General features: G+C 35.5%; 4 protein-coding genes across 11 annotated transcripts; all 4 read right to left on the bottom strand.

The window, feature by feature from the left end:
• Window positions 1-1,336: 1,336 nt before the first annotated feature.
• On the bottom strand, window positions 1,337-9,807 carry LOC306887255 (nucleoside diphosphate-linked moiety X motif 17). Of its 5 annotated transcripts, none has more exons than XM_079444867.1 (9): window positions 9,665-9,807; window positions 9,500-9,575; window positions 7,957-8,073; window positions 7,668-7,851; window positions 7,360-7,385; window positions 4,797-4,889; window positions 3,572-3,670; window positions 3,340-3,476; window positions 1,337-2,559 (listed from the first exon to the last, which is right to left on the bottom strand). In XM_079444867.1, exons 2-9 carry the CDS (start codon window positions 9,572-9,574, stop codon window positions 2,388-2,390), a joined length of 903 nt encoding a protein of 300 aa, XP_079300993.1. In that variant the 5' UTR covers window position 9,575; window positions 9,665-9,807; the 3' UTR covers window positions 1,337-2,387. The 5 variants fall into 5 exon arrangements, with proteins under 5 accessions (XP_079300993.1, XP_079300991.1, XP_079300995.1 ...); XM_079444865.1 differs by having other exon boundaries at window positions 9,691-9,804; XM_079444869.1 differs by having other exon boundaries at window positions 1,700-2,559; window positions 9,674-9,805.
• A 321-nt stretch (window positions 9,808-10,128) lies between these two features.
• LOC306887769 (uncharacterized protein) lies at window positions 10,129-14,661 on the bottom strand. 4 transcript variants are annotated; one of them, XM_079445781.1, is made up of 8 exons: window positions 14,623-14,661; window positions 14,379-14,479; window positions 13,718-13,828; window positions 13,575-13,631; window positions 12,927-13,043; window positions 12,467-12,535; window positions 11,426-11,539; window positions 10,129-11,318 (listed from the first exon to the last, which is right to left on the bottom strand). In XM_079445781.1, the coding sequence occupies exons 2-8, from the start codon at window positions 14,436-14,438 to the stop codon at window positions 11,232-11,234; spliced, it is 615 nt and encodes a 204-aa protein (XP_079301907.1). In that variant the 5' UTR covers window positions 14,439-14,479; window positions 14,623-14,661; the 3' UTR covers window positions 10,129-11,231. The 4 variants fall into 4 exon arrangements, with proteins under 4 accessions (XP_079301907.1, XP_079301908.1, XP_079301910.1 ...); XM_079445782.1 differs by having other exon boundaries at window positions 10,130-11,318; window positions 14,580-14,641; XM_079445784.1 differs by lacking the exon at window positions 12,467-12,535 and having other exon boundaries at window positions 10,130-11,318; window positions 14,580-14,657.
• Window positions 14,662-15,236: 575 nt separating this feature from the next.
• On the bottom strand, window positions 15,237-18,880 carry LOC306887947 (membrane-spanning 4-domains subfamily A member 4A-like). The gene is made up of 7 exons (XM_079446007.1): window positions 18,725-18,880; window positions 17,892-18,094; window positions 17,559-17,660; window positions 16,997-17,053; window positions 16,739-16,891; window positions 16,510-16,611; window positions 15,237-16,350 (listed from the first exon to the last, which is right to left on the bottom strand). Exons 2-7 carry the CDS (start codon window positions 18,063-18,065, stop codon window positions 16,273-16,275), a joined length of 666 nt encoding a protein of 221 aa, XP_079302133.1. The 5' UTR covers window positions 18,066-18,094; window positions 18,725-18,880; the 3' UTR covers window positions 15,237-16,272.
• Window positions 18,881-19,148: 268 nt separating this feature from the next.
• On the bottom strand, window positions 19,149-27,045 carry LOC306887038 (semaphorin-4A-like). Its single transcript, XM_079444504.1, has 14 exons — window positions 26,885-27,045; window positions 25,120-25,280; window positions 24,918-24,974; window positions 24,460-24,555; window positions 24,277-24,370; window positions 24,077-24,196; window positions 23,845-23,981; window positions 22,537-22,718; window positions 22,285-22,426; window positions 21,688-21,877; window positions 21,478-21,593; window positions 21,141-21,304; window positions 20,607-20,674; window positions 19,149-19,921 (listed from the first exon to the last, which is right to left on the bottom strand). Exons 1-14 carry the CDS (start codon window positions 26,982-26,984, stop codon window positions 19,257-19,259), a joined length of 2,292 nt encoding a protein of 763 aa, XP_079300630.1. The 5' UTR covers window positions 26,985-27,045; the 3' UTR covers window positions 19,149-19,256.
• Window positions 27,046-27,343: the final 298 nt, after the last annotated feature.

Below are 27,343 nucleotides of genomic sequence, written 5' to 3' on the forward strand. Positions count from 1 at the left end.
AGAAGGCATCAGCATCTCTGTCCATGTAAAAACACTGAACCCACAATCACAGATCAGAACTAGGGAAAATTGGCTACTGTTACCTGGCGTTCCAGCGTCCCTGTCGCCAGCACAGGCCCCTCTTTGTGCGGCTCTGACTAAGAAACCTGAAGCGTGGGAAACTCGACTCTCGTTCAGAGACTGTGAGGCCTCCATCTGTGTCTCCTCCATCGTCCAGTAGCCCCAGCGTCACCGCTCACAATGCCCTGCCTACATTCGAACAATAACGGGAGCCAGGAGAGAAAGACTTAAGCTCTGAATCCAACCCTCATTCAGGCCTCCAGGGCTGAATGCATCTGAGCAGCAGGTTTTGGTGGACAGCTGATCAGAGCAGAGAGTGATTAACTGAACGGAGCCATTTGTTAGGGCACTGGCATTTATATTAATAACAAGCTGGATGATTCTCAGTGATGATATAAACAAAATTATCTAAATCACTCGAAACAGCCCAACCCATATGGCCTCAGACACACCCACACCCCCACACACACAAAAAAGGAAGAAACAGAGGTGTAATTCACCATATATATATATATATATATATATATATATATATATATATATATATATATATATATATATATATGTGTGTGTGTGTGTGTGTCTGTGTATAATATTTAAACAAAAATATAAAAACAAAAATAAAACAATAAAAAGAACAATATTTTACAGTAATTAAATAAAATTAAGTAAATAAAAAATAAAAAAGAGGTCTAATAACAAAACAAAAAAAATCACAATATTAATGAAAAACAAAGTAAATAAAAAATACACAAAATATAAAGTAAATATATGAAGGAATATCAACTATATCTAACATTTAAGTCAAATTAAATAAATAAAACCAAAAATCTAAATATATAGGCCTAATAATAATAAATAATAGTGATAATTAAGTTAAAGTTAATTAATTATTTTTGACATCAAAAATTATTTGTAATGCTGATGGATGTTATAGTTTATACATGCCCTTCATTGTCATCTAATGTTCAGTGACTCTTGTTTTAACAGGATGTCCGAGAAAAACCTCCAAAAAACAGGACAGGAATGTACGTGGTGAACCAATGAAGGACACAGGTATAGTAAAAAAACACATATGCAGTGGTGAACATGACACACTTCTGTAAATAACCCAGCTCAAACTCAATCATTCAGGTTTTCTGACCCACAACATTGTCCCTCCTTCCATGTATGAAGAACGAGGCCTGAGGAAACCCTTGTGGGATGAAAAACTGTCATACATCTGCACTGTACTGCAGGATGTTGAATGGACAGGGAAATTATTTTACATGCCATTACACTGATTTAGAATTTATTTTCCTACTATATACCTTTGCACAAAGTAATTTGTAACTAAAATTTGTAAAAAAAAAAAAAAAAATGGATTGAATGATGACAGTATAGTGATGCATTAACAGTGATTTAGTGAAATTAAAAAGATTTTCTGAAAATGGCTTTCGGGTGACTAGGTTTTTTTGGACAAAATAATCTTAATTTTAATGGAAAATACTGTTTCATGGGGAATAAACCCTAACATTTTTGGTGACACTGCCTGGTTCTACCACAGTTCAAAAGCAGGAGTTTTAGCTAGTTTGTGCATTGGGTGACAAAGTTAGTATGGAGTAAACCAAACAGAACTAGACGACTCTGTGTCACTTCAGGTCAAATTCTTTTTAAAAGCAAAGAGGATAAAAATGAGCCAGGCATTAACTTGATTGAGAAATCAAGATATGGACTATTTGTACAAGAACATAAATGTGTCAGAGGATGGGTGAAGCAAGTGAAATTCTGCAGATTATCTCAGCAGTCAAATATATTATATGATGAAATTAAATTTTTCCCATATTTTCGTCTCTGCTGTGTAAACTGACCCTGAATTCACACACACAAACTGTTCAGGAAATATCCAATTAATAAGTGTAGTATTTGTCATGATTAATTTATTCTGCATATGGAAGTGTCTGATCATTTGGGAGGTTACTGAAACACAGTGAATGTTCTGCTGGTCATGTGAACAGAAAAGAAATGGTTTTCCTTTAAAATAAAAGCATTCGCAGTTGTGTGTGGAAGAAAAATGTAAGATAAAATTATAAAGGTTAATCACTGTACTGCATTAAATCAACTTTAATTTGCTAGCTTTTGCAGAGGGAAGAAGCATTAATAATAAAATGCTGGATAAACATTCTGATAATTATAATATCATATTCCAATCAAAACTCTTTTTTTAGGCCATCTGCACAATTCACAAATTTTGATTTGAATGTTGAAATAGCTCCAGTCCAGCAGGTGGTGCTGTCTTCCTCAAGGCACTGGTTAAATGGTAACGTACACAAACCAGCAGACAGTCATCAGCCCATCTCCGAATGAGGCTCCAGTGTTTTCAGCCACAGTTCTAAGGCAAATTTGGTTCCAGTGCTGACTCGTTCAATGTCCTCGCCATGATCCGGGGCCCGGTTACAGAGCACAGAAACAGGCAGCGAGGTCTCGATTAGCTCACCGTGTGGAGACACCTCTGTCACACTGACGACACATAGAAAAACAGACACTCAAAACTATGGAATTAATACTAAGGAATAGTTTCTTCAAAAAATAAAAATCTGTTTGAAATTTACTCAGGCCATCCCATATGTAGATTAGTTTGTTTCTTCATCTGAACAGATATGGAGAAATGAATGGGTGTGAATGGGTGCCGTCAGAATAAGAGCCCAAACAGCTGATAAAAACATCACAATATTCCACACAATTTAACGTCTTCTAAATCAAAAAGCTGTATGACTGTAAGAAACACAACTATTCATAATGTATGTTGCTTTCTCCAGTGAAAAAGTTCTCTTGTGAATCATGAGAGAAATATGCACCGATCAAGCAATCTTTATAAGCAAAACAGTCCAAAACAGTTCATAATCAAATATGTTGTTGATTTTGATTTGACAAAAGGGGATGGACTTTTTCACTGGAGGAATCAATTTTACGGATTATGGACTTGTATTTTGGGCAGATGCGATGGTTTGAAGTTAAAAGCCTTAATGATGTTTAAGATGCAGCTTTTCACTTCACAAGACATCACAATAATCGTGTGGATTATTGTGATGTTTTTATCAGCTGTTTGGACTGTCATTCTGACGGCACCCATTCACTACACTGAGCAAGTGACGTAATGCAACATTTTTCCAAATTTGTTCTGATGAAGAAACAAACTCATTTACATCTTATATGGCCTGAGGGTGAGTACACTTCCAGCAAATTTTCATTTTTTGGGTGAACTAATCCTTCAATAGAGATTAATGGTGTTCTCCATACCTGATGGTCTGTGGCAGGTCAGTTGGTATTTGAACAGAATCATTCTCACCGTCTACTGCAGATACTACAACTTTCACCAGACCTGCATCGACCCACACACACGCACTGACTTCAGCAGGATCAGGGCGCAAACAAGCCTGAGAAAAGAGGACAGAGATCTTATGGCACACATTGACTTCAAATCAGCAGCCTTTTTTTGTCGTTTTTATGTGTGGATGACCTAAAGTTGTACCTGTAGCTGCAGGTGTGATTGAGAGCTCTTCAGAAGTATGTATGTAACAATGTGATGTCTCTTAGGCAGTCCGCTGGACAACATGGGCGGATACACTGACTGGACAGAGAATACAAGTATAATACATAAAATGAAATTAGTTTGAATTAATACTGGATGTAAGGATGAATCAAAAAATAATATTCATAATGTTACAATTTCTAATGTTGCAAAAAATGTATTTGTTTCCACAAACGTATTAAGTAACACAACTGTTTTCAACATTGATTATAATAAGTAATGTTTCTTGAGGAGCAAATCAGCATATTAGAACGACATCTGAAGGCTCAAGAGACACTGAATAATGGAGTAATGATGCTGAAAATTCAGCTTTACAATCACAGGAATAAATAGCATTTTAAATCAAAATAATATTTAACAACATTACTGTTTTTACTGTATTTGTGATCAAATAAATGCAGCCTTGTTGAGCATAAGAGACCTCTTTATAAAACATTTTTAAAAATCTTACTGACCCCAAACAGGAGTGTGCTTTTTTGTGTCATTTACTCATCCTCACATCATTCCAACTTTCTTTCTTCCATTAAACTCAAAATGAAATGTTTGGAAAAATGTCCAAACTGCTCTTTTCAATGCATCAAATGGTGATTTTTACTGCCAAAAAGTTTGATTATATGCAACCTCAACTGATGGCATTAGAAAGTTACGGCTGAGGTGAAGATTATTTAGTGTTTCAGTCTGTGTGGCTTCAAAAGACTTATACTTTACTTGTAAAGTCATGTATCCAACTTCTATAAAAAAATTTTATGGTCCTTTTAATGTCTTTTTTCATTCACTTTCCAGGTATGGAAAAGAGCAGTCTGGATATTCTGCCAACAACTTTTGTATTCATGGAAAAAATTTAAATTACACAGAGATGGAACAACATGGCAATGAGGACTTGACAACATCAATGGACAAACTATTCCGTTATTGTCTGATATATGTTTGTTTCATGAAAATCTGGATTAGCTTGATTAGATTCACATCTTGAGCAAACAGTTTAGTGTCAATGATTAAAAGTCTGAGATGGACAACAGATGTGTGCAGCGCCTGACTGTTCCAGGTTACACAAATAAGGTTTGCAAACAATCTGCCTCAATCTGTCAAATTCAGCGTGCAGTCAGTGGCCCCTCTGGTCTTTGGCAGCAGGTCTCACAAAAAACAGTGTGCTATAAACACACACCTCCCACAGGCCGAGCAGCTGAGTGGAGAGCTCATCAGGGCTCAGTTTCAGACCGGTCTCTTCCTTCAGTTCCCTGAGTCCTGCATCCAACAGCTAGTTTAAGACACACACAGAAATCAATGAAACATGGTACCGTTCTTTCATTAACTGATTGAGAATATTATTTTCCTTGTTTAATATGCTAATTTTAATACAAAGAATTACTTACAAAAATAAAATAATAAAACTGATTATGTACACTACCCAAGGTTTGGGGCCCAGTAATGTTTTTTGAAGAAAATTACAGTAATACTTTTATTCAGCAAGGATCCATTAATTGATCAAAAGTGACAGTAAAGTCATTTATAACATTACATTTCTAATGTAACAAAACATTTCTATTTCATATCAGTGCTGTTCTTTTGAACTATTTATTTAACAAAGAATCCTGAAAAATGTATCAGTTTCCACACAAAATATTAAAGAGCACAACAGTTTTTACGATTGATTATAAAAAGAAATGTTTCTTGAGGAGCAAATCAGCATATTAAAGTTATTTCTGAAGGATCATGACACCAGTATGATGCTGAAAATTCAGCTGTGCATCACAGAAATAAATTACATTTTTAAATTTATTAAAACAGAAAACAGTTCTATTCAATTTTTTATAATATTGTATTTTACTGTATTTTTAATCCAATAAATGGAGCCTTGATGAACATAAGAGACTCATATACAGTGCCCTCCATAAGTATTGGAACAGTAAAGACAAAATTGCTCTGTTGGTTGTGGAGTCAAGACATTTGCAAATATTATTAAAAGATGAATATGAGACAGAACTACAGAATGTCACATTTTATTATTAGCCATTTCAACACATACATGTTTTACCAAATAAAAAGAACAGCACTTTTAGAGTTCATCCCACTCATTGATGTGAGCATAAGTATTGGGACAGTTGAACATAAGGCAGATATAAAAGATTAAAAGCTATTATTTAGTTGCAGATCCCTTGCACACCATCACAGCAGTGAGTCTGTGACCCATAGACATCACCAGACTCTTGGTCTCATCCTTTGAAATACTTTCCCAGCCTTTAATGCAGCCAATCCCAATTGTTGCTTGTTTTGAGGAGTTTCTGCCTTTACTCTCCTCTTCAGCTGGTGAAATTCATGTTCAATCGGATTTAAATCTGGAGATTGACTTGGGCAATCTAAGACTTTCCATTTCTTTGCCCTTATAAATTCCTTGACTGAACTGGCAGGGTGTTTTGGGTCATTGTCCTGATGCAATATGAAGCACTTCCCAATTAATCTGGTGGCATTTTCTTGAATATTGGTAGGAAAGATGGCTTTGTACCCTTCCAAATTCATTCTGCTACTGTCATCATACATTAAGTCATCAGTAAAGTTGAGAAGGCCTGTTCCAGAGACAGCCATGCATGCCCATGCCATGACACCACCTCCACCATGCTTTACAGATGAGGCTGTATGCTTGGGATCATTTGCAGTTCCCTTTTTTCTCCACATTTTTGCTTTCCCATCACTTAGATAAAGGTTCATCTTTGTCTCATCGGTCCATAAACAGTTCCAAAACTCTTCTGGCTCATCTTTGTGCTTTTTTGCAAACTCTAATCTTGCCTTTCTATTTTTGGTGTTGGTCAGAGGTTTGCATCTTGCTGTGTAGCATCTGTAATTCTGTGTCAAAGTCTCCTGAGGACAGTAGCTTGTCAGAGCATCACCCCAGCTTTCTGGAAGTTGTTGGTGATTTTACAGACATGTCTTTTTGTGTTCATTTTCACAGCTTTTATGATTTGTCTGTCATCAACTACTGTTGTTTTCTCAGTTGATCAGGTCGTTGCTGGTGGTTTCCAAACTCTTGATTTCTCTATGCCCTTTGTTTTTGCTATAGCTCTATTTTATTTCCTCTTTTCTTGTAGCATCCAAATTGCTTGCTTTTCTCTCAAAGTCAGCTCCCTCATCTTCATCCTGGTTTGTGTGTGTCATCATCGAATGCAAGATTCAGAAAACAGAAGTAATGGTGCTTTTAATATCTGAAGAATTAATGCAACAGGACACAGCTGATCACTTAGAAAGACCTGCGAGGCAACTGTTCCAATACTTATGCTCACATCAGATAGAGGGATGAAACTCTAAAAGTGCTGAACTTCTTAGCTGGTAAAACATCTATGTGTTGAATCACCCAATAATAAAATGTGACATTCTGTAGTTTTGTCTCATATTCATCTTTTAATCATATTTGTAAATGTCTTGACTCCACAGCCAACAGAGCAATTTTGGAGGGCACTGCATGTATATATATATATATATATATATATATATATATATATATTTTTTTTTTTTTTTTTTTTTTTTTTTTTTTTTTTTTATGCAAAAGATAATACATTAAACATAACATTTATCAAGTAGTCTCAGACACTGGACCCCATTGTATATTAATTATAAAAAATCAATCACAAACTAATTCTCTCAATTTAATTTAAAATTACTTGACAATATCTGTTAATGACTGACTGATTATTTGACTGATTGACAGTGCACTGTTTATGTAATGCAGCATGTACCTTTTCATCCAGCTCCACATGGCCACCTGAACAAACAAATTACATCCATTAGTCCTGACCCCCACAGGATTCTCACACACATGCAGGCCACATTTCTGTTGCTGTTTAACGTCAGCTGATAACATCACAGTCTCTGATGGAAAGAACAATTTTTAAATAACCCTTTAAAATTGTGGTCCTCAGAACCAGACAAAATGGTCTGCCTGACCAAAAATGACCTCACTTGTCTGTAAATCATAAACATGAACACACACATATGTGCGTGTGGATCTGAGGAATCATTTGGGTCAGTGTGGAATGACACTCACCGGGTGGAACCCAGACATTGGGGAAGATCCGGAGGCTGGAGGCACGACGCGTTAGCAACAGTCTCTGATTGGCTGACTGCAGCAGCACAGCCACGCCCACGTCTACCCCACGGTTGAGGGTATCCGGGGGTATGGAGTCTGCCTCTGAGTGAGACAGGTATTTGATGGGGCAAAATGATGCCCTCTAGGGTTAGACAATGAGTTTGATCCACAAATGAAAATCTCCTGGATTAAAGGGATTTAATTAACAAAATGCAAATGCTGTAAAACAACTTCAATGTGATCTCACCTTCAGAGGAACTCCTCCATCACACAGCCTGTCACATAAAATAAATCTGTTATTCTCCAAAGAACATCTCACAGTTGCCTGATCCTCAACACTCCCAACGAAGTGTCCAGTTATGCTCTGGAAAAAAAATGACACTTGCATATGTTTTTACACAAGAGATTATTATTGCTTTGATATAGGACTTATATTTACATATATGATTATTTAAAACAGATCATGATTAATATCATTATTTTATACTTTTTAAATCAAATTAAATAAATCATATATGTGACCCTGGACCACAAATCCGGTCTTAAGCTGCTGGGGTATATCTGTAGCAATAACCAAAAATACATTCTATGGGTCAAAGTTATCAAAAAAAATTATGCCAAAAATAATTAGGATATTAAGTAAAGATCATGTTCCATGAAGGTATTTTGTAAATTTCTTACCGTAAATATATCAAAACTTAATTTTTGATTAGTAATATGCATTGCTAAGAACTTCATTTTGACAACTTTAAAGGCGATTTTCTCAATATTTTGTTTTTCTGCACCCTCAGATTTCAGATAGTTGTATCTCGGCCAAATATTGTCCTATCCTAACAAACCATACATCAATGGAAAGCTTATGTATGCAGTTTTTAGATGATATATAAATCTCAATTTCGAATAATTTACACTCAAGACTGGTTTTGTGGTCCAGGGTCACACACACACACACACTATACAACAGTATAATATAATAAAATACTATATTATACTATATTATTATTATATATTACTATATTATTATAATATAATAAACAGAACAAACGGATACAGACTAAATCCAGAAGAACTGTGTCAACATCTCCAAGATGCTTCAAGAGACCTACCTGCAAAGCTCCTGAGAAACTATGTGCAAGTGCACCGAGGGCAGAAGCTACTTTAAATGCAAAGGATAATAGAATAGAAGTTTATATATAAAGAAAATCTATTTATGACATTATTTTTGACAGCATTCTCATTTTAAAGCACTTTTACACAAGTGTTGAACACTTAACAGTACTGTAGCTTTGAAACATCTTGGAGGCGTTGCCACAGTTCTTCTGGATTTAGTCTCAGTTCATGTTATTCCAGACAGACTGGATGATGGTGATGAGATCAGATCTCTGTGTGCAGTTGTGCAAACAACAATCTCACTGGATTATTACAATTAATGACAAAATGAATGTTTGTGAAATGTAAACTGATATTTCCTACTGACACACTACAGCAAAAGATAGAAATAACTGATTTTAAACCATTTTTTAGCAGGTGGAAACACTAGTGTTCTAATAACTGTATGAGTGTGTATATGATCACTCTATACATACTATATACATTTCTGTAGTACAGTAGAATAATATAGTGTGCGTGTATAGCTTATTTATTTGTAGTGTATATAATTTTTTTTTTTAACATATTGAATATGGTTGCATTTACTACAGCATTTTATCATTATCATTTAAAAATGAGATATATAGAATTATATATATATAGTTTTTATACACATTTGTACATATTTTAGCTCAGCTGACCTGCACGAATCGTGCGCACTGCGGAGGGGTGTTTTCTCTGGACAGATGAACTAGAATCTTTCGGACTTTCTCCATACTGTGTGACACCATCATAGAATATGATTAAGTTTTTCCCTCGTTATTGCATATATTATACTGTAAAACCAAATATTCATACTGAATTACATATAGTACTCATCAGGGTGAACCACTTAACTATCCAGGAAATCGTCGGAGCGCATGAATGAGTGTTTACAGCAGAAAGACACTCATGCTGTCCAGACTCTGAACCCAAACCATAACAAACAAACACCATACTCCGGAAAATGGATTCTGGTGTTTCAAAATAAAAGTCCTGTTAGGCGCATCTTATGAATATTAACTAGAAACCTTTCCGCAAATCAGGAAAACATACTGGTGTGACGTAATGCTGCGTAATACATATGTATGAGCTTCTTCTGATATTTTAAAATAAAAGTCTGCTTATATAACCTAGTTTTTAAAATATAAAACTGATTTCTACGTTATTACATTATCGTATAGAGAGGGAATTTACAATAAAATTATATCAAAATACAATTCGATTTTCATATCTGCTGATTTAATTGTTTTTGTGCACTGAAAACATTGCTAACAAGACAGCATCAGATTGTGTAGTAAATCAAGTTTATTTGAAATATCATTCAGTCAAATACAAACACAAACACAGTCATATTACTACATACTACATGTTTTCATTTTACTACACGTCAAGAGTTCACTGAGAACAGGCACAATGTAAATCTCGCATGCTGTCATAAAGACAAAGATCTACAGACACGAAACGGACGACACGTGCTTCCACAAGAGGATTTTACATCACCAAAGTCGAGCCCTTGACTGAGGGTTCAACCTCTGACCTTTAGTCATTAGGGTGTCCATGATTTTGGTCACAAGTGGTGGCACTTACAGAGTTGGCAGTCATCATAGCTTTCCTGAAGAATCAGTACGGATAAAACGAGATGACAAAAAAGCCAAGCGATGCTGTTTAGTTATTCACTGGTGTTCAAATTCACATTACTCTGCTTTAGAGGAGTTTCACTGAACATGGGCCACATTTATCACACATTTTTTGTAAGCATATATATAAAATCATTTGGCTTGCTTACAGTGTTTATGGTTTCAAGAGCTTTTATTTTCTAATTGCAATTAACAAATATCAACTTGATAAATGTAGCCCCATATGTCCTCATGTGGCTAAAACAAACATGTTGACCGATATAAAGATTCATGCAAAGGGTGGTACTATGAAACAAGACAGAATCAAAGAACCTTCTTAACGTTCACATTCACCATAATTTATTTTCTGTTTCTGCCATGTGCCTAATTTCACAATTCCTAAGAACGATAAACTCACTTACCCCTCTAACATACATCGATAACACTGGATTCTGGTCTAGATTTCTGGGTAGACATTTCATGCTAAGAAGCTTCAGTTTGTAAGAGCGAAAATTAATGAGGTACGAATAACTATTAAGTTGAGCATTCAAAATTACAGCAGTCCTACAGCCTGTGAGAGCAACAGCCAAGCAAAAAACGAGATTTTATCCATTTTATTTTCAAAAAATTATTTACAACTTCACAAAAGGTCTTTTTTTTCTGTAGTCGTGGTTGTTTACCTGTGAGTGGTTTGTAGGTGAAACAGTACTCTTTTGAAGTTGGTGTAAAACTGTGCTAAAACTGTGTCCTTCTGCTCTGAACAGCTCTTATTTTGTCAGTTTCCGGCATGGATCATGTTCTGGGTCTGAACGCCAGCACCATAATGTTGGTTTGCTGTAGAATGAGGAATGGGCGTCAGCTCCTGAGGCAAAACAGTGAATTGGACAGTCAAATTTGCCTTAAAACATTAATAGATACCTGAAACAGAACATAATTCTCAGATATTAAGAACAGTCCTGAAATACAAACCTTTATGGCACTAACAGAAAGGGCGTAGACCCCAAAAAGAGACACAACCAAACCAATGACACATGCTAGCACCAGGAAACCAATCAATGTCACCAAGATCCCATTCACTAAGAACTGTAATACAAATCACAAATACAATAGTACATTACAGCAGCACTGTTCTATGATATAACTATATATACAAACAGTATTTACATGGTAAATCACAATCATATTCAAATAATATAAAAAATATGAATATCCACAGAGAGGGAAAATGGAAAATGTTATACTTCAATTAATCATATTGGAAAATTCTAATTTAGTGATAGACTTCGATATTTGGCCATCTGCATTTTGCACAATTTCTACACATTTTTGTAAAGAAAATATAGAGTATACGTATATATTTTTATTTAGCTATAATGCATTAGCCTATATACATGACATTGTTATTTTAGCATTATTTTTAAACTATTATAGTATTTTAGCTTTCATTTGTATACTTTCAGTTTACATTTTATTCATTTTTTTGCGTAATTTTGTCATTTTAGTTATTATACTATTTCTATTTAGCTTTAATGTGAGTAATTTTAGTAGTTCGGCTTTGCCAATGCAACATTGTTTAAGGTTTTATAAGCTTTTCATCTAATATTTATATATATTTTTTAATTAATTTAAATAATGTAAATAACCGTAAATATATAATTAAATATAAATAATTTAAAATATATATATTTTTAAAGTTTTAATGCTTTTCATTAACAATAATAAAACTGACACATTAACATTACATGGCCATGCCGCTCTTTAGTTATTGGTATCATCACCTGTCATTGAAAAACCCATATCAATCGTCCAATAGTCTAAATTATGCACCAAAGAGCAAAGTTATTCTAAATTAATAAATGCTTGTGAGTTCTTACCTAAAATACTAATAGTTGTGCATTACACCAGTCAAAAACCAGGGGAAAAATTAATCTTGAACCGAATTACTGCTCAGAGTCTCTGGATGCGTTTATGGTTTTCCCGCTGCATCGTAAAGCTTGTAAGGTGACTCACCTCTTTATGTTCCCCTTTCTCTCCTTCTCCACAGCAAGCCCAAACAGAGTGAAGTGGGTCACAACACCACTGAAACAAGCAGGACAGAGCCTGGAGTCACATCTCTCTTTCTACTCACACACATTTAACCACAGTCTGCTGTCTGACAGAGACCGACGTTCAGATCGATGTACAGCTTCCCGATTCCTACTCTCAATATCATCTGCTTTTCTGTTCCACGTACAGGTCAGGCAGAAATAAAACTGCCTGAAAGCATTGCTTGGCAATGAATAAAGCAAGCGGGCCAGTTGAAGTATAACATTTTCCCTTTTTTTTAAACAGATGAAGACATTCTTGTGTTACTTCAATAACCGAGTGAATGATCAGTTTTGTTTACAGTATTTGAAATATTGAGTCACTTGTGGGAATGAAGGCGTCTTGGCTTGAGGATGAGCAGGATGGGGCATCTCTGTTTGTTTACCTCTGTGTCCCTGTAGTAGTACGACTCTCCTCTGAATGGGATGTGTCTGGCCATGAGCCCAAATCCAACAATATCAAATGCTGCTGTTAGTAATTGCAGAACAATGGTTGTCAGCAGCTGCGACAAACAAACAGATATGTATTTCAACAATAAATAAAATTCTCATTTACAGTCTTGCAATAATGAATGGTCAAAAATATATGGTGGTTGATATAAATCTTAAAATAAAAATAAAACGTAAAAAACATTAACTGAAATAAAATAAAATATTTAAAAAATATATATTTTAGCTTGTTGCCGACATTTCTCATTTTAATTTAGTTTAACCTGATATACTACAATAACTAAAACTGAAATAAATAAAAATACAGACTTCATAGACATAGACTTCATAATGTCTTGCAAACTAAGTGGGCAGTTCTTGGCAAAAATAATATGCAAAGGGGACCTTTGTTGTCAATCGTTTGATTACACAAGACTACTGTTGCTGAGACTGCACTTAATTTGGTCAATACAGGATGAGGATGTGCAAGGTCCTTTCTGATGGAGGGACATTAAAGGGATTTAAATGAAGAGAGCAAGACTGACGTGATTTGTGACACTTTCTAATTTTCAGATGATATTCATATATGAATGTTCATACTGTACCAGACATTTAGATGGCTTCCTCCCAGTGTGCACCAGGACAACACCAGTTATCACAAGCTGTAGGAAACAGTGCCATGTCACATGACTGATTTTAAGCATCTTAAATTGCTTATTCGAGTGTGTGTGTGTGTGTTTATTTGTACCTGAGCACCATTGACGATGAGGATGATGATTTCACGCTGGATATGGTAGTGCAGCTTATACACAATTGAGCTCAAAATGACAGTAAACACTCCAAATATGATCTCAATAGCCTAAACCAAAGTACACAAAATAATACAATTGTAAACAAACTGCAGTTTTCCATGCTAAAAAATATTAGTATTTTTTTGTCTATCTATGCAATGTTTACGATTATATGTAAATAAAACGGTCTACCAACATATATAATAAAAAGCAAACAAATCAATATGAGATACTATTCGTTTTGCCATGCCATCAAAGTTGAATTTAATTTTTAATTGTTTTAACTTGATTTTATTGAGTTCAGTTTGTCAGTGTGTATGTGTGTGTTGCATCCCAGATATGGGTGTGTCCTTGGATGTTGGCCAGATGTCATTTATTAAATATACTACATGTGCATTCATATTAAACTAGAGCCTAAATATTATCTTCTATAGGACAGCACCGATTGAATTACTAAAAACTCATATGCAACATACCATCAATATGTAAACAATGTGCTCAGACTATAAAATCAAGCGCAATGGTGCAGGCTAGTTGATAAAACATCTGTAGTTAATGATCCAGCGGCAAACTGTCGATAGAAAAAAAAATGTGATAGTGTGCTGTAGTGAAACTCACGCCAAGTGTCTTGGGCTCTGCGCTCTTAAACGCTTTAATCTGAGACGCGAACAGCGACATGCTGATAGATCACCAATCACTCATCAATACCACACGATCCGCTGCAAACACAATCACAACAGCATACATCAACAAAACAGCGTGGATACGAGCGAACGCGTTGTTCATGCACATTGAGAAGGGTATTTTCAATCCACTCACTCTTTTATAACGTGTTGGTGCGTGCTGAGAAGCGCTCGCTTACCTTTGCGCACTGGCGTTCTGCAGCAGAGTCTGAGCGCGCGGCGGCTCTCCGCAGTGTTGATGTCATGAGGGGAGGCGGCGGCTAAACAAGGAGAACACCAAGTTGGCTCGGTCCATAGCAGAACTCACTCATCCAACCGGCCCTTAGTCCAGAAATCACCCTTGCAAGCGCTGGAGAGCGGGGTATTTTTAACCCGGTTATGAATTATGTCGAGGATAAGAGCTGAGACAAGAGTGTGCTCAGAGAAACTGCAGGCTTGTAAAAACAGCTGTTTATGTTTTTCTCCCTAAATAATGTCTCATACATATGTGGGCTGTGGATGGTTATGTATGTCTGCTCTAGAGTCTAGAGTAAAGAAGTGGCTCTCAACCAGGGGTCCGTGGCCCTCAGCAAACTTCCATGGGGCATCAACATGACTTTAAAATAATACAAAAAGCTTTAAAGCTAAAACAACTAAACATCAAGGTAGTTCTTATTTTAATTCACCACCAAACTTCTGGTTTTCCAAAATGTAATTATTTTAGTTACTCATTTTAACTACTAATTTCTAAATTAAACAAGGGGGGCAAGGGGCTTCGTAAAAAAGAATATATATATATATTGGACACTGGAGTAAAGAATATACCAAACTCTTGTGTTTTATTGTCAGAAGTCATAATTATTACATAAAAGGCGAAACTATGACATACTAAGTCATAATTATAAGATGAATTCAAAATAATAAAATAGAAAGTCATAATTATTGGATAAAAAAAGTTGAAATTATTACAAAGTAAGTCAAAGTGCAACTGTCAAGAACAAGGATACTCAGGTACGTGCTCACACATAAAGGATGTTTACATCTTGTCCTGTGTATAAAAACGTATTATAGCATAAAAAGTCAAATTATGAAAAAAAAATGCATCTCATAATTCAATTATTTTTGATGCCATAATTATGATTTGCTATCTCATAATTTCAACATCTCTTATAATTATGATTTAGTATGTCATAAATCTGACTTTTTGTGACATAATTTTGGACTTTTTATGTCCATTGATGTCATAATTGTGACTTAGCATCTCATAATTTCCCATTTTTGTGTCGTAATTATGACTTAGTATGTAATACTTTTGCATTTATTTATCAAAGCATGATTTTTCTTATGTGGCTGAAATGGGCTTCCATAATTTTCTTTTTTTTTTTTTTAAATTAAGCTTTTTCTTTAGGATCTGTATTAGTAAGCAAATTATAGTTTTAGAAATAAATGTGCACTTTTTTCCCCGGCATTAGTAAAGTATTGAGAAAACACTGTTGGAATCACTTTCAGAATACATTTTTTTCCCAGCTGTTGAACTTTAACAACATTGACAGCCAATCAGAATTTTAAGAGCTTGAGCATTTCTTCAATAAAGTGCAAGAGAAATAATGAAACAGTATTTTATTCAGAAAATCAGCAAGCGATGTGCAATAGGTCTCAAAGAACATTACCAAGCAGAAATGTGTATACTGCAAAAAATTACAAATCATCTAGTGGAAAATGTCTATCCTGTATTATATCAAACAATCCCATCAAAAAGAAAGAACTCTATAAAGCAAATGTTATCACATTAGCCTGTATGATGATTCAACTTTTGACTAGAGAAACCTTGGCCATAACTGTGTGGCTATTCAGGGGTTGGAGATACAATCCACCCCAACCTTCAGGAGACTGGCCTCACTGCCATAAGTGTCGACATCGGTTTCACCCTGAAATAAAGAGAGATCACATCTTCATTTCACAATCAAGGCTACACGGAGAACTGAAGTTTATGAGATTTTCAACCACAACAGACCATCATTTTCATATCTTCATGAAATGATATAAACATGAACCCCTAATGAGGTTTGATCTGGGTTTGGTCTCACCTGTTGGTTGGCCTGGGCCGAAAAGATGGACAGAGCGATGCACACACACAGTTCAAAAAAACACAGCACCAGCAGGAGACCCCTCAATCCATCCACCAAACTCTAAATAAAAAATATTATACATGGCATACAGACAGTCAAGTTCTGGCTTGTGAATATGCTACAGGCATGCATATACATCTGCATTAATTTAATGTAAACTTGAGATCATCACTAGTTACAGACGTACATTAAATCTCCATATCATGTACGAACATGACCAGTAATCTTCGCCGCCACAAAGATCCTCCCCTGGTCTATTGCTGAGCTCCCAACTGAAGTAGCCGATTCCTGCAGCAGCCAGCAGAGCACAGATCACACTCATGGCCAGCGTGGCTTTGATCTGCACAAACACAAGAAATCCTGTAGTTTATTCAGACTTCAGAAAGGGTGCAGAGGTATCAGAACACACCAGGTATGGGTGCCGTAAATATGAGAATCTGCTCACCAGAGTAGAACTGGATCTCTTGTGTGCAGCGATTGCCACAGACCCAGAGATGACAAACTGAAAAAAACAAAAATACTAATAATATTACATTTCGATGTATATTACATTTGTTTTTATTAAGTTGAACCAAACTATAGAGGCTCCATATCAGAGGTGCCCAAACTTTTTACTATGAAGGGTGAAAAATTTGGGTGCAAACTTGACTGAGGGCTGTGGGCCTAAAGTAAATGCTGTACTAAATCAAAGTAAAAAATCATATCATAATAAAATGTAAAAATGTATTCATTTTATATTTGAAATTTTATTTAATGCAAATAAAAAATAAAACTAAAAACTAATTGATAAATTAGAAATAGGGTTGCAAAAGGGACAACGGAACATTTTTGGAAACTTTCCATAATTTTTTCAAAACTTTTGGACCATTTTAGAAAATTTTCACCCCTCTCCCACTGCCTCCTGATCATATTTATTAATTGATATTTCAGTGACATTTATTTTGTATTTATTTATTTCGTAAAAATGATAATATTTTGTATTATCAGGGCTCAAAATGTTTACTCACCGGAAGTCCAAGGGATATTACAGTGTCAAAATTCAGCTTGTTCACAAGTACCGTGATGGTGCACAGAGCCATGATCAACAAACCAATAAACACCTGCACCAACTGCACAAACACACACAAACACTTCAGTAAAATATACTTTAAATCTGACAGTCCTGAATCACTTTCCTCTAAACAGTAGGAGAACGTTTAAGTGAAAATCTTTTTAAAATTAATATAAATGATGAACAGCATCTGTTATCAAGTCCAAAATTATTTTCTGTGGTCAACATGCTGTCAGCAAGGCTTAAGTTATATTTAATATTGCGGTGAAACTGCATGTCCAGCTCTCACCCCCAGTGACAGAGGCTTCCCCTTTAGGAACATCTTGGTTTTTGGTGGCAGGTTGGACTTTTCTAGTTCAACCGAGCTTGACTTTAGATCCGGAGACTCTGTTTTTTCCTCCAGTGGGATAATATGAGTCACTACCCTCACTCCATTGGCCTCAGTAGTCATTGAAGAGGCCATATCTCACAGAAATATGAGACACCTTTATGCTGTAACAACAAGGAAGCAACAAATACATGAGCCATATGGACTAGCTCGTCAAACCTGCCTCTCATTTCCTGAATAAAGTTGCAAATCTCAAATTAATGTTATAGTTTGCTTAAGGTTGTATATACATGATGTGATTTAAAAGTACAAAATGATGCTGTTCTTCAATCTAGTTATACACAACAGGTGCGTTTTATCCAAACCTACTGAGCTTCCATGTTATAGGCCTACAGCTACTGTATCGGATTATCGGTTGAATATATGAATGCATCATTTGCATCGAACTGGACTGTTTTCCATTCTTCACAAACTAATCTCGTACATGCATATAGTAACGTTAAACATAAACAGCAAGGTATATAAACAGTAGCTTCATATGAATGCTATTTCAAACGCCACTGACATTTTTTTGCGATAAGATAGATTCAAAAATCCTGTATAAGAAAATAGATTGCTAGATTTTAAAACGACGATAACGTTGTGTATATAGGCAGCTTGCCACAGTAACAGCCATCATGACAGAGATTTATCTGAATGATTTTACCATTGCTCACTAAATAGGACGAACTTATCAACGCTGGGGAAAAAGTTTGTGTCTAAACAAAATAATGTACTTTAACCTGTTTACTTACCGATTCTTCAGACTGATCAGTTTACGAGCGACCTCATTTACAGACAAAACAACCCTATCGGGAAATAAAACTTCCTTCTCCTCCCACTGATTCCATTTAACCCCTTCAGACATAGAGACAGAATTTCCAGTCCAATAAAAGTCTTTATTTTCGTATGTATCGTAACACACACACATACATACACACACACACACATATATATATATATATATATATATATATATATATATATATATATATAGTCTTTAATCTTATAGCCTACCTGCATTGTGAAAAAAATAAAAAAATAAAAAAAATTCATGATGCAGGGCTGTCTTGCCTTAATCTTAATTTGGATTTCAGCCTTGACTGAACAATGGTTTTGACAAAACAAGCATGATCACCTAAAATCATAAAATATAAATAAAATCAAATGATTATCAAATATATTGGAAACATTCTAGCGATCACGTTGTAATTTTTCAAACTAAATAAGGGTCTAGAATCATTAGTTTGTGTAATCTTCCAATATAGATCCTGTTGGTTTTCGGGCTCAGCTTTTCTGTTCTTCCAGTTCTGTTTGCCAGACATGGTCTGATTCCGTGTCTTTAGGTTGTTTCTGAGGGGAGGTTTTGTTGCACTTCATGCTGCTCCTCCAAAGGACGACAAAAGCAATGAATACAAAGATACAAATGACAAACAAGAGGCAAAAAGCAACCATTTCATTATAGTAACTCTTCTGTGCAATGCAAACAGTGTCTTTTCCTGCAGTGTTCATGTTGATAGTAGACTGATGATTAGTCCTGGCTTTTTTCTCACTGGTCCTGTCTGGTGTCATAAATGCATCCGTCTTTTCCCCTTTTGTAGGTTCAGATTCATCAATCTCAAGTGTTGTGTAGTAATCAGGGATGCCCTCATCAGGCTCCAGGGTGATGTCAGGTTGCTGATGTGATGGAGGAGAGAAAGAACGAGGGATGACAGGGAGAGTTATAGCGAAGGCGGTGATGGTTTGCTTGAAGCCCAGTTCCTCAGACACGCAGCGGTACGTGCTCACGGTCTCTGGAGTGGCGGTGAAAACAAGACTGCCGTTTGCCCGCTGCATGTATGGAGACTGAGGAACGATGCTGTTGTTTGAAAACCTCCAAGTCACCTCTGCCAGTCTAGACCTCGACTGACATGGTAGAACCACAATCTCATTTAACTGTGCAATCCGTGTCACTTGAGAAAGACAAAGGTATCAGTTTAAATCAAATATTACAGTTTTACATTAAGAACAACTAAACTCTTAAAGGAATAGTTCACCTCATGTATTCATCTGAGATGTAGATGAGTTTGTTTTTTCATCGGAACAGATTTGGAGGTTACATCACATGGTCACCAATGGATCCTCTGCAGTGAATGGGTGCCGTCATAATGAGAGTTCAAACAGCTGATAAAAACACCACAGTAATCTAATCCACACGACTCCAGTCTATCAGTTAACATCTTGTGAAGTGAAAAGCTGCATGTGTGTATAAAACAAATCCATTATAAAGGCGTTTTAAAACTTTAAACTAAAATAATAGCCCATAATAACGGCACCCATTCACTGCAGAGGATCCATTAGTGAGCAAGTGATGTAATACTACATTTCTCCAAATCTCTTCTGACAAGGAAACAAAGTCATCTACATCTTGGATGGCCTGATAGTGAGTCAATTTTGAGTCAAACTATTCCTTTAAGCTGTCTGGATGTCAAAACATTTCATACTAGAATTTTACATTAAGCAAGAAACTTCCAATGTTTGTTGGTGATTATGAATTGAAAATCTGGCACCTTCACAAATAAACACCATATAGTTGCAAATAACACTCTGAGGTTGGTTATGACAAAGTCTTATGAGTCACACAGAAAACGTGTTTACCTGTAGCAGCAGTATTTTTGAACTCTGTGCACTGTTCATTGGCATTTCCACCTTCCACGTCCTGACGTCTGTGTTTAAGACACAAAAAAATATGATGACGTATCTGCCATTTCAGATCAAAGCACCTCTACCAAAAAAAAGTGCCACTTTTCATCTCAGTCAGAGCAGTGGGGTTATTGCTAATACTAAAACTATTAAATATCTAAACACTAACTATTTTTTTAATGTTTTCATGTTAATTCAAATAAAACTGAAATAAAATGTAAAAACAAAACAAAACAAAAAATAACTAAAATCAAATAAATTTAAGTAATAAAATGAATAAAACTGAATTAAAAATAAATTAAAGCTAGGAAATAATAAATACATAAACTTAAAGAAAATTGCAACTGTATAAAAATAATACTAAAATAACGCTGGGTCAAACTGATCTTTGCTTTTTAAGTGGATGGTTTTTGACCCATTTAGTGATGAGTATGACTGTTCAAGATCTCAACTTTAATTTCAGATAGTGGTAAAGAAGAGAAAACTCACAGGTTAGACCCCATTCTGGACACAGTAGCACAGGCTCTGGTCTCTGAGTCCCATCCACAGAACGGGTCACGTGCCAGCACACATTCTGCACAGTTTGGATAAGCTGAGCAGTTGGTTACAGGCACTCTGAAGACACCCTCAGAAGAGCCGATGAACAACACACCCTATAATTTACAAAGACCATTACATGAAACCTGATCACATTACACATCTAATAAATTCTGGCTCTGTTCCAAGACCTATTTTGGCATTATAGGAGCATCGAGTTATAACAAAAAATACTAGTCTCAATAATTAAATACAAATCATTCACAATAAGATATAAGACAAAAAAAACCTTGCTGGTAGAAAGAAGGATGTTTTTCACAGTCTGTGGTTGCTTAAATATCTGAATTTCTTCGATGATATGAGGACCTTTAGCCAGCAGGACGACTTTATGAAGAAAGCCAGATTCTGAAGAAAACAGAAATGGACATCAGGCCATACACAAATAAACATGAGAAATGATAAACTAAACCAGTACAATCTGCATTAATTATGTGTGTACCGGTGAGCAGGTAAAGGACGGTGTAGCTGTGTCCATTTGCAGCTTGAGTTCTCTGAACAGCTAGACGGCTATACCGCTCTTCTGTCGAGGAGAAAATCAGTTTCTTCCCCACAGGACGCACAGCTTTTTCAGTCAGGAAGCTCTTTTTTACAATGTCTAACATACGGTCATTGTCATTGAATAATCCACACTGTGAAGATATGATATAAATCTGGTTACACACTGGTTAAAAACCACTGTCTGAATGTTCAAATATATTCTCTGGTCCCAGTTTTGTTACTATAATTAAACCACTGGTAGTGGATTTCCTGAGAAGTGTAAACACTTTGTCACTCTGCAAACATTGCTCTGTTTGCTTTAGAATCGACTTTACTTCGTTAATTAAGAAATACAATTTGTGGGTGCCCAATATAATTAAACGTTGACTTTTACGGTGTAGTGTATAATCTGTGGCACCAAATGGAATAGCAAAAATAAGTTTAATATTATTTTAATAATTTAATATAAATTAAATGTTTTAATAAACTGTAAATAATTTAAAATGCTATATATATATATATACACACACACACTATTGGCTCTCTTAGTCTGTGTTACCTTGCCGAGTTTACCGTCTACATTTGGTTGACGTGTCCAGTGGTTTCGATTCAAATCAAATGTCTTGTAATCCCCTGAAAAAGCTGCTTTAATATCTGTTAGACTGAAAGCACAGACTGCTGACGGACCAGATGAAGCTGTCCTAAAAGAGACAGAGAGAGATGGGAAGTAAATGTTTACGCAGATGTCACATGAACTTTCAGAACAGTGATTATATGTCATGATGCCGGATTTCATTTAAATAATTGGCACCATTGTGTGGTAAAGACTCCATAGAAAAGGGTGTTGTCAGGAGACTCTTCATCCGTTGGGGACAGCTTGACAATATCCTGCAGCTTGTTGAACTGGAGCTCATCCCCTTGTTGGCAGACCAGCTGAGACTTAGCAAAGGATGTCCAGCGCTTCTGTAAGGTTAGGCTTCCTCCGTTGTCATCCTGGTATACAAATTATTTCATTAAAAAAGTAGTTTTGATGAGCCTTTTAAAACTAGACAGCCACTTCTTTTGTGTGCTATTCAGGTCTTTTTTGACTAAGATGAGAGTAAAAATATAATTTATATAGGCCTACTTTAATTTGTTTAAAATGCCTTTTGCAAAATCATTACAAAACTGTAAAAGATTTTTAGATTTTATATAGAATTTTGGTCAATAGAGATTCTTAAGTGTCTTTAACAATATCTGTTCCTCTTTTGCAATATTTATGGTTGATATGAATTTAAATATATATATATATATATATATATATATATATATATATATATATATTACTGTATATAAGTCGCTGCCTTATATACAATCAACTAAGCTGTAATTTCAACTTAAATTACATTAAACTGTCTCAAAAAATTGAGTTGTAGGCTACAACTTACAAAATAAAGTTGAAACTTATGTTGAAGTTATTTTCATAACTTATTGGTCATATTTATTACAGTATACTGTTAAAGTGCATTAGCATCACTGACACATAGTTGGCGATATAAACTTGACTATTACTTCTAAAGGCTGGAATACGCCACACTTTTAAAATCTGAACTAGACAACATATACTTGCTGCCTTTGTAAATGGTTGGTTAAAGAGAAAAACTGGGCATCATATACAGTAGCCCAAATGACTGAAGCTTACACACTACGGGACTGTCAAGTCGTTCCTGAATGCAAATCAAAACAATATATATTTTGAAATCAGCTCAAAATATCAAAAATATATATTTTTTGTCAACTCCAACTGTAGCTGGCTCTGACTTTTCGGCAACTAGTGTCAATAGTTGATTAATTATGATTAAGTGTTCTTTTTTTAAGCAGAAAGAATGGATTAGTATTTGCTAAAACACACCCGAATCAGTCCACATTTGCATGTAATTATAGGAGAACTCTGTAAAGTTAGGCTACACAGAGATCTAATAATTTAGCGACCATAACCACTGTAATTTATTTTAAACAGAACACAAAGGTCACTTCAATTTTTGTAGTTCTTGCAGTTTTTTTTGCTGACAAATAATCCAGTCTTTGTAACTTATGTTCCTTCATTCTGATTCAGAATAGGAGACAAATGAAGTCTCACCGTGCAGACCTGTGCCACACGAGACACAATAAAAGGAGAATTCAGAAACAAGTCTCCAGTCAAGTCCCCAATCTCAGTAAAGAACAGCAGGATCTTTCCTTCACTGGCGACATGTGTTGAACTTATGAATTCAGGTTCTAAGAGAAAAACAAACCAAAGTGTGAAAATTCACTCAAGGTTACAGTAGCGACTCATTTATTAAGCATTACTTTTGGGACAAAAATATACAAACCCTGTAGCAATTTTGGTACATTCTGAAGCTCCAAGTTATTGTGTGTTCCACTGCTGTGACAGCGAGAAATGACTTTTTCCCCAAAGTAGCCGACTTTGGTTGCTGTATACAGCTCTTCATCTGTTAAAGAGGCCACAGTTAAGTGTGTGAGAGCACTAGATTAGGTGAGGTCATTCTAAAAGGTGTTTCTGCCCTCTCACCAACAATAGTGGCTGTGTTCCTCTGGGTGGAGCTGGAGGGACAGCAGTTTTTGGCATCCTTTGTGTCTCTGCTAGCGCTCAGAGAACTTGCTGGCTGAAACAGAGATGTCAGTCTGTTAGAGCTGAGAGCAATCCATTCAATTCCCAGCTATCAATCTGTGCAATTTATGTATTGGAACTTACTATGATGAGGGCTTGTGGTTTATATGCATTTGTCCCGCAGGCATAAAGGTGTGTAGAGTTGAAAAACTGCAGAATACTAATGAAGTTGCCACAGTCCTGTTATGGGCAAGCATAAAACTCAAAAATAAGAGGTATATTATAATAAATAATAAATGTTTTCAATTTCTGAAAAGTGTTTTCAATTTCCATTTCCATTTTTTTTTTTGATAGGGCTGGTTTGGAATAATAAGATTTTTTTAAATGCTTTTGAAAGTCTCTAATGCCCACCAAGATGGCATTTATTTGATCAAAAATACAGTAAAAATAGAAATATTGTTTCAATTTAAAATAAATGTTTTTTGTTCAAATATAGATATATCTCCTTATTATCAGCTTGAAAATTTGCCATAGACCTATACATGTAGTAAAGGAAATTTAAAGTTCCTGGATGATGATGATAAGAATGGTAGCCTACATACCGTCCTTGAGGCCACTGTGCAGGTTCTCATATTTTGTGGAGATGCTGCCCATTCCAACTGTAAAAATGTAACATTTTTAACTGCAATAACTGTATGTAATTTCCCCTCCAAGTCTAGAGTGATCTTCATGACAGAAGTTTAGAGAGTGGAAATCTGAAATATATAGCACAATATTCCTGAAGGGTTACACAATCGTTCTCACCTTGTCTTTGAGTGTAATACTATCAGGTTGACTGACGTCCAGAGAGAGCAGAGCATCCTGAGCGCCAACAAACAGTGTGTCAGCGTCAGTGCTGAGCAGCAGAGTGCTGGTGTTCTTCACAGTAGAGCTGTTGTAGATGCCCAAGAGACGCTCTGAGCTTCCTGTGGAAGAGAAAAAACAACCAGCTAAACCTTGACCCCTCCAGTATAAGATTACATTTCTGAGAAACTGGCACATGTATTTTACAAATGATTTTATACTTCACTGATTTTTTTTTTTTTCAGTCTTTATTTGCTTTTGACCTTTAAACAGTGTTTGTATTCACAGTTTAGCAAAGAAACCACAACACTGACACTCTTTTCCTCTTTTTGATCTGAGGAAATAAGCAAGGCCTATGAGCTGAGGTTTAGCAATACTGCACATACAGACAAACAGAAATACGACTATATGATTTTGCTGTGTCGTCTAGTCAGCCAAACTCCCTTAGAGAATGCATCATTAATATTAGATGATAAATGATAACCCTGATTATTTCTGAGCTTGAGTTTCATAACAGCTTCATAAATGTTTCTAAACCATTGTACTGAGAAACCTCAATGTGGTGTTCCAAACCTAATTTTAATATATGTAAGCGTCTTGTTTCTAAGAACATCAAATGTGCTATAGTTATATATATTTATGCACAGTTCAAACATTTAGAGTAGGTCATTTTTTTTAAGTTTTCAGATGAAACCACTTTTGCTTACCAAAGCTGCATTTCTTTGAAAAATACAGTAAAAGCAGTAATATTTTTAAATATTAATAGAATTTAAAATAAGTGTTTTGTAGTCTCTTTTCAAGATGGTTTGATTAATAGAAAGTTTAAAAAAGCTTTTATTTGAAATATTAATCTTTTTCAACATTCTAAATATCTAACTTGTAATTAATTAAGTGTGTCCTTGCTAAATAATCCAATGATTTCTTAAAAATAATGATTCTTTTAAATGGAAGTGTATGTCAGAATAGTTTCAAAGCAGTTCCTCTTCCAGATAAATAAACGTATTAGTCATATGTAAAACCCCTGACAGTGTCAAAAAATCCTGATATTTTACGGCTTTTATTGAACTGTAGAAAATTCTTTCATTGAATTGTCTTCACTGATGTCTGATATACTCTAAAGCAGAAACTAACCACGATCTTAAGACATGCTTCTCTGCAGCAGCAGGGCTTTGAGCATGTGGTGCAGATAATCGGTCAGCGGTGGTTTCAAGCAAGCAGCATTTAGACCATCGAGCATTTGCAGAACAACAGTAAAGGACAAAAACAAACAAAACCACAACTCACCCGTTTAGTGAAGAAAGATTACAAAACTTCCACAGAATGTGTGTTTGGCCAACATGACTGTGCTTTTTGGTAATCTGAACATGGGTCATAATTATTAAATGAGTTTAAATTTGCTTTGAATCAAATGCTTGTGATTCATGAATAAAACATACTGAATTCCAGAAGTCAGAGGACCAAACTATTTCAATACAGGTAGGAAAACAATTAATTTATCAATTATTCATATCAGAAACACATTCTGCCAGAAATGTGGTTACAAATGATTGATATCAGCAGCAGTCTGACTGATAAAAATCTTGTTTCTTGCTTAAGGATGTCTACTAGAACATCTGTATTTATCTATTTTTTGTCCTCAACATGCACATCTGACAATCACTAAGTGTGAGTTTTTGCACCTCTAAAATATGTCTCGCTATTGTCTATCAATCTGATCTTCACTTACCCTGAGAGAATGACATGCGAGGACGCAGAGAGGCCTGAGATGGAGCTATCAAACCCAAGAGGGGGACCGTAAATATCCAGATCCTAAAAAATCCTGCCATCCTAACGGATGTTTTAGGGTACAGAACCTGTTCTTATCAGCTACCGAAACAGCAAGTGACTGGATCTAACTTCCTCTGATCTGGTCTTCTTGAGTGTAGCAGGAAGGAAGACTAAAAAACCTCAAACCACTCTGAGTTGACTCCTCTCTTACTCTGATCCACTACTAAACACTTACTGTTAATGGTACTTCTGACAGCAGCACAGAACTGAATTATAATGATACTATCATGATATCTTTTTATATTCAGTAAGTGCATTTGTTCTTGGTATATCTAATTTCTCTGTTTGATGAGAAACATCTTGAAACCTGTTTTTGGCTGGCAAATGTCATCTTCTTATCTGGTAACACTTTACAGTA

Source organism: Barbus barbus (genome assembly GCF_936440315.1).
Source record: "Barbus barbus genome assembly, chromosome: 21".
In the NCBI taxonomy this organism is placed as follows: domain Eukaryota; kingdom Metazoa; phylum Chordata; class Actinopteri; order Cypriniformes; family Cyprinidae; genus Barbus; species Barbus barbus.

Bases quoted from the DNA above. Each gene is read 5' to 3' on its own strand.
- LOC306887255 (XM_079444865.1), bottom strand. From the start codon at position 9,794: ATGGTGTTTGTTTGTTATGGTTTGGGTTCAGAGTCTGGACAGCATGAG. The intron at 8,074-9,499 runs GTCAGCTGAGCT...TTTTTTTTCCAG, and splicing joins AGTGCGCACGATTCGTGCAG to AGCATAACTGGACACTTCGT. The intron at 3,671-4,796 runs GTGTGTGTTTAT...TTCTCTGTCCAG, and splicing joins AGCTGCTCGGCCTGTGGGAG to TCAGTGTATCCGCCCATGTT.
- LOC306887947 (XM_079446007.1), bottom strand. From the start codon at position 18,065: ATGGCCTCTTCAATGACTACTGAGGCCAATGGAGTGAGGGTAGTGACT. The intron at 17,661-17,891 runs GTGAGAGCTGGA...GTGTTTGTGCAG, and splicing joins GGAAGCCTCTGTCACTGGGG to TTGGTGCAGGTGTTTATTGG. The intron at 16,351-16,509 runs GTGAGACCAAAC...TCTTTATTTCAG, and splicing joins CGGCCCAGGCCAACCAACAG to GGTGAAACCGATGTCGACAC.
- LOC306887038 (XM_079444504.1), bottom strand. From the start codon at position 26,984: ATGGCAGGATTTTTTAGGATCTGGATATTTACGGTCCCCCTCTTGGGT. The intron at 25,281-26,884 runs GTAAGTGAAGAT...TCTCTTCCACAG, and splicing joins TCGCATGTCATTCTCTCAGG to GAAGCTCAGAGCGTCTCTTG. The intron at 24,556-24,917 runs GTATGTAGGCTA...TGCCCATAACAG, and splicing joins GCACAGTGGCCTCAAGGACG to GACTGTGGCAACTTCATTAG.
- LOC306887769 (XM_079445781.1), bottom strand. From the start codon at position 14,438: ATGTCGCTGTTCGCGTCTCAGATTAAAGCGTTTAAGAGCGCAGAGCCC. The intron at 13,632-13,717 runs GTACAAATAAAC...TGTTTCCTACAG, and splicing joins TCATCGTCAATGGTGCTCAG to CTTGTGATAACTGGTGTTGT. The intron at 11,540-12,466 runs GTGAGTCACCTT...TTTGTATTACAG, and splicing joins AGAAAGGGGAACATAAAGAG to TTCTTAGTGAATGGGATCTT.